We start from the raw sequence: 9,717 nt of genomic DNA on the forward strand, positions 1-9,717 counted from the left end.
GGGGTGAGTCAAAAACAAGTTGAAGTCCCGAAGTTTGTCTGTGCTGTGATGAATGAAAAGGTATGTTATTTTAACTATTTTCGCAAAAAAGGAAACCAAATGGCTTCATTTGGGATTAAGCAGAGCAAGGGGAAAATTGTCCGTATCCTGGCACCAGTTTCATTCGTTATCAGGCCTGTATACTTCGTTTTTAAAAGGGCAAGGGCACCAAAAATTAGAACGCAATGTTTATTGTTTGGCGCAAACTTCAAAACTCGCGCAAACTTCAGCCTCCCCTGAGCGCGCAAACCTGATTGCCCGATTCAAATTTTGTGCACGCAGGTCTTAGCCTGCGCTCGAGGTGTCCCACACTCAAGCTTTGCTTTGCGCAAATATGGTGCTGTCAAAAACATTTTTTGGGGGGAGGGGCTTCATGCTGCATCGCATGCCGATTCTTCTTCTTCTTCTTCCTTTAAAGTGCTGCTTCAGAAAATTTGAAGACTACCGCACTGTGGCTGAGCACACATGAAACCATGGGACCGAAAGCCAAAAATTAAGCATGCCCATTATTAAATGTAATGGGCATGCAGTAAAAGCCAGTCGAACTAGACCGTAACTACGTCCTCTGAAAAAAGGAGTAGAGCGCTCCAGTTGCTGGGTCTAGGGTAGTGTCGAACTACGAACCAAAACTTAGTCATTCCTGCAAAGTCCAAGTGCAACTTTAATATATATTTTTTTATATAGTTTAAATTAAGACCAAAAAGTCTAAAAAGTCTATGTATGTCCGGTAATTGAGTAACTGCTGAGCGATTGTACATTACGCGGCACCCTATGGGACATTTTATGCCGTGCAGTTCATGCCGAGCTTGTTGGGGCCCGGATGGGAAGGGCACCCTTTGAGAAAATTGTAATTTCTACTGTTATATGTTGGATCATTTCAAACGCACCAAGGCAATGACCAAAGAGGCATAGAGGAAATTGCCTCAGTGAAGGGTTGCGACACAAAATAAATTAGTATAAGTTTACTCAATAAATGAGATTTTCCTTTTGTTTGTAAAAGTGGTGGCAGGATACGAAACGTTTTCCCTTTTTTTCTCGCTGAAAATTTAGCCTGTGTTAGTGTAGCTTTAGAGCCTAGTTTAAGAAAATATGATAACATCATTTTGGTTACTTTCTAATCCAAACCAATTTAACCTCTTTCCTCCCTGCATGTACCACCAGTGAACTCTCACCAAAATGATCTGCAAAGCATACCCCCTCTGTTGTCTGGATCTGCTCATCATCGTTCCAATATTTTTCATTGAGTTGACGCAACAGCAAATCCCTCCGAACTTCAACAAAGACATCTTTTATGATCCAAATGCAGAGGCACCGCTCGGTTCGCACCGTGAGCCAAGCGTATTTTTAGATGAGTTGAAAGTAGTACCAGGCCCTGTAGAGTTCCACAGGCGCTATGTCAGCCGGTACCAGCCGGTCATTTTCCGTGGGGCTGCTAAACATTCGAGATCGTTTCATCTTTGGACTGAGGAGTATCTGACGAAAACATACGGCAACTTGACAGTGCGGATGGAATCAAGGTAATTTGGGCAGTGTCTGAATTGGTGGCTACAGATAACCCTTTGCGACTAGTGTCGAAGTTGCGACTATTGATTGCTTAGTCAAGTCAGGACTATCGTTATTCAACTACTCGATTAGTCGTGCCACCAGGACTACTACAAAAAGAGTCGCTACTTCCTGCTATCAACAAAATTTACTAACGAATCATAATAACAAAAACAGTGACACAATCCTTCAATCCTTTCATCACGATTTTTACTATTTGGCGCCTGCGGCACACAATATGCCACAATGCATCTTTGAAATTAAAAATTAGTCTGGACTAGTGTCGTATTTGCAAACTTAAGGTGCGACTAGTCTCCCACGCTTAATAACAATTTTTGGTTGTCAATTTATCTTTCCCAGGGACGAAGCAGCGAACGTGGTACCAGTTGGAGCTGGCGGTGTTGGCCGTGACACTGTGGAGAACTTCTTGAAAAACTACCAAACCTCAGACTCCTATGTGATTACTGTTATTCCAGCACCGATGGAACCAGATATTGCCATTCTCCCTTGCTTAACTTGTGGCTCCTTTTCCAGAAGTATTCAAGTAAGTTTAAACAATAATAATAATAAAGTAGAATACTTAGTATAGCGCCGGTATCCGCCTAAAGAAGGCGCTCATGGCTCTTGAGGAGGAAGACAAGTTAGATTTTAAGTTTGTCTTGAATGTTGTGATGGATGGAGATGATTTGACAGTCAGTGGGAGTTGGTTCCACACCCGGGCTGATGCTACAATAAAGGACCTGTTGCCCCTAAAGAGTAGAAGTTCTGGGCTGATGAAGCATCTTGAGCTCATTAGAACGCAGTCTGGTGTGTGCTGAGGTGTATGGGTGGATGAGGTTGATGAGGTATTCTGGAGCATTGTTGTGAATGATTTTGTAAATAAATAGGCCCAGTTTGTAGGTCCATAGGGGTTTGAACCCCTATAAATATAGGCCCACATTTCTCATATTTTTTCAGTCTCCTGATGATGACTAGAGCAAGTCGAACGATGAGACCAATTAAGAACTCACTCTGTGGTAGTGCAGTTAATAACGATCTACTAAAACCTAAAGTAGTAGTCCCGGCCAATTTGTTACCTTCCGCCCAGGTAGTAGTTAAAGATAGCAGGACAGTTCTTTTCATAACTGAGAATAAAGCAAGACGGTTCTCTAAAGAACAAACTCTACATGGCAAGTAGATACACACAAGGTGTTATACCGCAAACCAAATATATAAGTTTAAAGTCAGCATTTTTAATTTCAAAATTGCAACTTTAACTTCAAATAAATCCTGCAAAGTCTTGTCCCTGGATTTGACTAGACTTGATGGGTTCACTCAGAACGCACAGTCTAATTTTCATAATTCTTCTACAAATTTGTACATAGCATATGGATAAGATAACATAATCGAATCCTTTAATTAATGACCTGCCCAGAAATTGTTTATAAAATTTCTGATTTTGGGGTTTTTTATTTCAGGAAGTTCAGTTATTTCTGAGTGCTAGAGGCGGCAAGACGCTGCTCCATCGGGATCCTTATAGCTCTGTGCATTGCGTGTTTAACGGCACCAAGCAGTGGATTGTCATCGACCCCAAACAGGTTTGTATGATATCGATTTCAGTGTAGCAGTCATCAAAGTTTATCATCTTTCTTTCTGTTTAGTCAACTGAGGTCGGAATCATGGTGAGATTTGCCCATCCTTGTCCATCTCTCATTCAAGTTCTCTCAAGGAAGATCAGTCGAAAGCACCACCACATATCCCTGGCAACTACATCTATTGGTGCGTTCGATTAGCTTCCCTGGGCTGACCCAGCAGTGCTCACTCGGGTGAGCCCCTGACAAGAGCTAATTGAACGATCACACCCGCCCTCTCGTGGTGACGGCATGCACCTCAGGTCACCCCCCAAATGACCCACTCCACAAGCAGGGCACTGGGGGCTGACCCGGGTGAGCCCCGCCAAAGCTATTCGAACGTACTGGGGCAGACCGGGGTTGACCCAACGAACGCACCCATAATAACTGGGGTTTTTAGGATCGGAATGCTATCATAATGTTGAGTTTTAAGTATACTATTTGTTTTTTGTCATGGCCTCCTGCAGAAGGCTTCACTTTACATTTCTGAAAACTCCATGTATGAGTTTGGAGGATACTCCGACATTGAGGTGGATAACGTGAACTTAAAGAAATATCCAAAGATGAGGAATGTGGAGTACGCTCGGGTCATCCTGGACAAAGGAGATTGCATCTATATGCCAAGCGGTATGCATTCATTCATTATTGGAAAAAATTAAAAATTAAAAATTTGAAAAATTACCGCAATAAAAACTTAGTGCCTAGGATTTGAGGCATTGCATGGTGAGGTATCAATATATATTTGGTTTGCGGTAACACTATGTGTGTATCTACTTGCCAGGTAGATTTTGTTCTTCGAGAACTGTCTTTCTTTATTCTACTACCGCAGAGTAGATTTTATCAGATGTTCGGGAGACTTCTCAGTTCTGAAAAGAACTGTCCTGCTTTTTTAACTACTACCCGGGCGGAAGGTATATAAAATTACACTACTTTAGCTTATAGGATCTTTATTAACTGCACTACCGTGGAGTCAGTTCTTAAATTGGTCTAAACAACTTAGTGGTTAGAAGTTATTGCAGTTATGGACAAAAATATAACTTTTTATTCCACACAAAAAATTTCAATCTCAGATGCGTGATAATTATTTAAAAAGTGCCCTCGTTTTCTCTGGTCCTTCAGGTTACATGCATCAAGTTCGTTCCAATGGCTACATGAATGCGGCAGTGTCGATCTGGTTCTCTCACTACTATGAATTTGACGCTGATGGATGCGACGACGCCCAGCCTGCGGACTACAAGCCGGCCAGTGACGTCAACATCCTCTGGAGGTATAGCGGAATCGGAGACATTGTTAAGAGCTCAATGGATATCTATATGTTCAGGTAATAATATTTATAATATTTTTTATAATAATAATAATACTTTGGGAGGATAATCATCCCTACTCGAGCTAAGAGAAGCAGGCATGCAAGGGCGCTTTTTGGCAGCCACCCTCATCAACCCATTGTGACCACGAAGCACAGCCAGAGATTAAAAGTGTTTAATTTTTCCCGAGGGAGGAAAACTGAATGGTCTGGAAAACCATTGTGGCACAGCCGAGAACCAACGCACAACTTAAATCGCATATGGTCCTGGCCAGGTATCGAACCAGGGTCACCTTGGTGAGTGGCGAACGCTTTTCTTGGAATAAATAACTGGACAAATTTAAATCCTTGTGGTACAAATATTTCTGAATGATACCAAGGAGCAGATAACTCAATTTATTAATATACAGGTCGCTTGGTCATTTATTTTATTCCTTAAATCATCTCAGCTCCTTAGGTAGTACACAGACTGTGCTGCCAAGTATGAAACGCACGAAGCCGAATCAATCACAAGAACCATCTCTGCCCTCGCAGGTACACATTTTCTCCTGAGTGAAGAGAAGCAATTATAGTTAAGTGTCTAGCTCGAGGACACAAGTGTCATGACTGTCCTCCTATCCAGAAACTATCTGAAATTTTAAAATTTCTTCTTGTTGAAGATTGAGTGGAGCTGGTTGCCTGTAAATTGCCTTCTGTGATATGGCCATAACGTCTCTGGAGCCCCTAGAAGCACAAGCCAGAATGCATGTTATTGTTTTTATGTTTCCTTTTGGGCAATTGATGATGGCTTTGTTTCCTGGTTCATTTTGCTTCAACAGGACGGTTCTGCGAACACTGGCCGACAGGAATGGCAAAATATGGATTGAGAGCTTTGTCAAGAAATTCTTAACTGTGAGTGTAATAATTTTAACTTTGAAGTAATGATTCAATTTTTACCATAAATTAATATATACCTTGAAGGGTTTATGCAGTCTAATGGTTTATTTTATTTTCACCAGGGTGAAAATTACAACTTGGAAGTGTATCAACGAATGCAGAACTCAGTAAGTGTTGCCATAAAAGTAATGTACAATATAAAATGGGAAACCTAAGGAATTGGGAATGGTGACACTTCTTTTGGGATTTATTTTGGAAGTCACAGTGTTTCAATAACGGGAACTATCATGATGACTTGGGAAACCTAGGAAGTTGGGATTTTAACTGGTTAGTTGTAAGAAACAGTGACACGTCCTTTTGGGATTCATTGGGAAGTCACAGTGTTTCCATAACAGGATCTATCATGATGACTTGGGAAACCTAGGAAGTTGGGATTTTAACTGGTTAGTTGTAAGAAACAGTGACACGTCCTTTTGGGATTCATTGGGAAGTCACAGTGTTTCCATAACGGGAACTATCATGATGACTTGGGAAACCTAGGAAGTTGGGATTTTAACTGGTTAGTTGTAAGAAACAGTGACACGTCCTTTGGGATTCATCGGGAAGTCACAGTGTTTCCATAACAGGAATGATCAATATATAATCAGTTTGGAATATGTTGCTCAACCGAGTGTGTCATCTAGTGTGTAAGAACCCCCAATTTATATGAATTGATGGAATGTTCGCTATTGTACAACAGTGTTCCGTAACAGCGCGCTCGATTGAGCGCGCTCTACCTGTCGTACAATATCGAAAAGAAAAGTAATGCCATGAAATCCGTTTCTCGGCTATAGGTCCAGCAATCAATGGATCCTTCCAACCGAGGGTTCATCACACTGGAAGAGTTGAACAGCTACTCCATTGAACGACTCAAGGAGATTGTCAGCTCCATTGATATTCTAGAACCTTCCGATACAGATCAGTATGAATATTCCTACGTCGACCCCGATGACATCAGGTGAGTACACTAGAGGGCGCTGTTCAAAATGGCCGCCAGTGTTATATTTTGTAGGGTGTCATGGCCGAGTTCAAGTTCTGGTGGTTAAGTCATTGGGGTGTGGGTTTGAATCCCGGTCATGACACTTGTGTCCTTGAGCAAGATACTTTACAATAATTGCTTCTCTTCACCCAGGGGTATAAATGGGTACCTGCGAGGGTAGAGGTTGGTATTGTGTATGATAAAGCCACAAGCGCCTTACAGGGAGCTCAGGGCTGTATACTCCCCAGGGAGCTGGGAAAGATTAAAGAAATGTTATTGGCCCAAATGAGCAGGGCACTAATGTAAAGCGCATTGAGACATTGTTTTATAAAAACTAGTTATTATTATTAGTATTATTATTATATTTTTGAGCAATAAGTGTTTTATGCTTCCCCTTCTTAAAAACTGGCTTTTTCAACCTTCAGGTTGTTGTATCGTGTCTTGTTAAAACGAAGTAAAGACAGAACCTTTAAAAGAAGTGATTTTCTTCAACATTATGTGGAAGTTATTGGTGGGACGACCGCTGTGGGCAATGAGGTAAGTTCACTTTGATTTTCTCTCATTCAACATCGAAGAACCAATACCTTGTGGAGTGGAACATTTTGTAGTGTTTCCTTAGAGGGTTTGGGTAGTTTTTGTCTGACACAGAACACTATGTCCACAGATTTACATTAAACTTGCATGGTTTGAAGATAAAGATAGAAAGCTTCCCTTAAAATATTACTTGTTGAGGTGCTGTATTGTTTGAGAAATGAGTAAAAAAAACGTTACAAAAATAATTTTCGTCTCGGGTACAACATATTAACGCGAATCTCCTAAAAAAACCATTGCTCTGTGATTGTCTCTTTTTTTTCTCAAAAACTTGACGACTAATGAAGCTGAAATTTGTACAGAAAAATTATAGGACATAAATCTTCATTCACAGTGAGAAGGGATTCATGTCATGGCCTGAAACTTGATCTGCAAAATGTTTCAAAATCGTTTAAACCGAAGACGTCAAAAAGATAACATCATGTCAAACTAAAGAAATCCTTTCCAGATACAGAGAGGCGTTCTCATATTTACTCTCATTTTGGGATCAGGTTGGCTCAGTGGTTTCTTTCCCTGCCTTTCACCTCTGTGGACCCCGGTTAGAATCCCACCTCAAACCGAAGCCTTTCATGTGGATTGGGTTTTCAGTCCCACCAAATAGTTTGTCTGACGAATTAAATTATAGAACTTTTGTGGACCAATTCATCAGGGGAAAAAAAAATCTCCCTCAAAGAAAATATTTTTTTATTATATTAAAATTTCAGATTCTTGATACATTCGGGGACGGAGTTGAACAAATTACGGCAGAAATGGTCGATGAAAAGGCCGAAGCCTCGGTCTTGAAATTCGCGGAGGCCTTGGACTACGATCCGTCACCAGAACACGTCTGGTACAAACATCTCGTTAAAGAAGGGATCATACAAAAATTTAATGTAGTTCACGATGAACTTTAAATTATAGGATTTGAGGCATTGCGTGGTGAGGTATCAATATATATTTGGTTTGCGGTAACACCATGTGTGTATCTACTTGCCAGGTAGAGTTTGTTCTAGGAGAACGTGTCTTTCTTTATTCCACTATCGCGGAGTAGATTTATCGGATGTTCGGGAAGCTTCTCAGTTCTGAAAAGAACTGTCCTGCCTTTTAACTATTACACGGGCGGAACAAATAGATAATTGACTGGAACTACTACTTTAGCTTATAGGATCGTAATTAACTGCACGTCCGCAGAGTCAGTTCTTGAATTGGTCTCAATGTTTCGACTAGCTCTAGTCATCGTCAGGAGACTGAAGAGATATTAAGAGAGAACTTTAAATTATTTGTCAGAAGTCACAAAATTCATTCTATCACTGTTTCTACATGTTCTAGAACAAGCTTCACAAATTATGAGCTTTAGAAAGAACAGTAAAACAATTGCGAGTTGAAGTTGAAGTTGATCTGATGCAACGACTCTTCAGACTTTGAATAATAATAAAAGATTTGTATGACATTCATGGTATATGAACATCATTTCCCCAGTCATTGGACCGGTTATTTCAGTCCTTAAACCAAAACATAGATGCACAGAACGTAGTGAAAATATATAATGTATATTTTATTGACACAAAGTGTCAAGTAAGGTTCATGTAGCAAATTGTAATTTTTTGTATTTTATATATTTTTTGGTTATATTTTTTTTTTTTTTTTTTGCAGTCCCAAATCCTGCTCTGGTCAATTTGATTGTCCTTCTCAAAGTGTTTATTTTTATGCTTGTACGTCAGCTTAAAGCCATTGGACCCTTTCGGTACAGAAAACAAAAAAAAAGTTCAGAGATTTACATATAATTTACAGGGTTTACAGAAGGTAATGGTGAAAGACTTCTCTTGAAATATTAGTCCATGAAATGCTTTACTTTTTGAGAAAACAGCAAAACAATATAAATTCTCGTTAGCGAGAATTACGGATTTGTTATAAACACATGTCATGACACGGCGAAACGCGCGAAAACAGGAGTGGGTTTTCCCGTTATTTTCTCCCGACTCCGATGTCCGATTGAGCCTAAAAGGATTGTTATTTTATATATAAGATGTGATATGAAGTGTGGGACTTGGACAATACTGTTTACCGAAAGTGTATAATGGCTTTAAAACCTTTAATTGTTTATCTTTGGTGATTATATTTTTATATTTTTATTAGAATATACACAGAGATAATAACACTGGTTGAAATAATTTTTTCTAAGTAAACAATATTTATGTTGTGAGTTATTTTGAGTGGAAATAATTAAGTCCTCCATTCCAGAAATGCCAAACCTGTCTGATGCAAAAATTTTCTTGGGGAATGAAAAATTAAACAAAAAACAATTTTTCAAGAAGGAAAACATAATAAATAAAGTATATAAAATTACAAAGATAATATTATTTCGTCTTTCAGATGGAAGATTACCAAACTTTAAAATAGTTTGAACGATTTGATTTTTAATTTTTTTTTCCAAATGCAGAAAGGTACAAGATGATTCATTAACGGTTAAATTTATTCCATTCCTAAAGCCCCCCAAAACCATTTAGAGACAAAGCCCCAATTTAAAGCCCCTAAACCATTTAGAGACACTAAAACCACTGGCAGGGGTCGAAATTAAGTGTATTTTCATGGTAGTCAGCAGGGCTAGTAACCCAGAATTTTTAGTAGCCAGCCCTGTTGAGATTTCGGCAGCCAGAAAACACACTACGTCTGGAGTCACGGCACAAATTGGTCACCGAAAGTATTGTATTCTACATTTTATTTACCAGTACCATCAGCACAGTTTATTATTGTTTGTG

General features: G+C 39.6%; 1 protein-coding gene across 1 annotated transcript; it reads left to right on the forward strand.

Moving 5' to 3' along the window:
* LOC139939638 (uncharacterized) lies at nucleotides 1-9,129 on the forward strand. Its single transcript, XM_071935683.1, has 11 exons — nucleotides 1-60; nucleotides 1,201-1,556; nucleotides 1,942-2,125; nucleotides 3,039-3,158; nucleotides 3,659-3,818; nucleotides 4,311-4,512; nucleotides 5,313-5,385; nucleotides 5,493-5,537; nucleotides 6,204-6,367; nucleotides 6,814-6,925; nucleotides 7,684-9,129. Exons 2-11 carry the CDS (start codon nucleotides 1,216-1,218, stop codon nucleotides 7,870-7,872), a joined length of 1,590 nt encoding a protein of 529 aa, XP_071791784.1. The 5' UTR covers nucleotides 1-60; nucleotides 1,201-1,215; the 3' UTR covers nucleotides 7,873-9,129.
* Nucleotides 9,130-9,717: the final 588 nt, after the last annotated feature.

This window comes from Asterias amurensis, chromosome 7 (genome assembly GCF_032118995.1).
Source record: "Asterias amurensis chromosome 7, ASM3211899v1".
In the NCBI taxonomy this organism is placed as follows: Eukaryota; Metazoa; Echinodermata; class Asteroidea; order Forcipulatida; family Asteriidae; genus Asterias; species Asterias amurensis.

Excerpts from the sequence above, each read along its gene's own strand:
- LOC139939638 (XM_071935683.1), top strand. The coding sequence starts at position 1,216 with ATGATCTGCAAAGCATACCCCCTCTGTTGTCTGGATCTGCTCATCATC. Across the intron at positions 1,557-1,941 it reads ACAGTGCGGATGGAATCAAG|GGACGAAGCAGCGAACGTGG; the intron begins GTAATTTGGGCA and ends TATCTTTCCCAG. Across the intron at positions 3,159-3,658 it reads TTGTCATCGACCCCAAACAG|AAGGCTTCACTTTACATTTC; the intron begins GTTTGTATGATA and ends GGCCTCCTGCAG.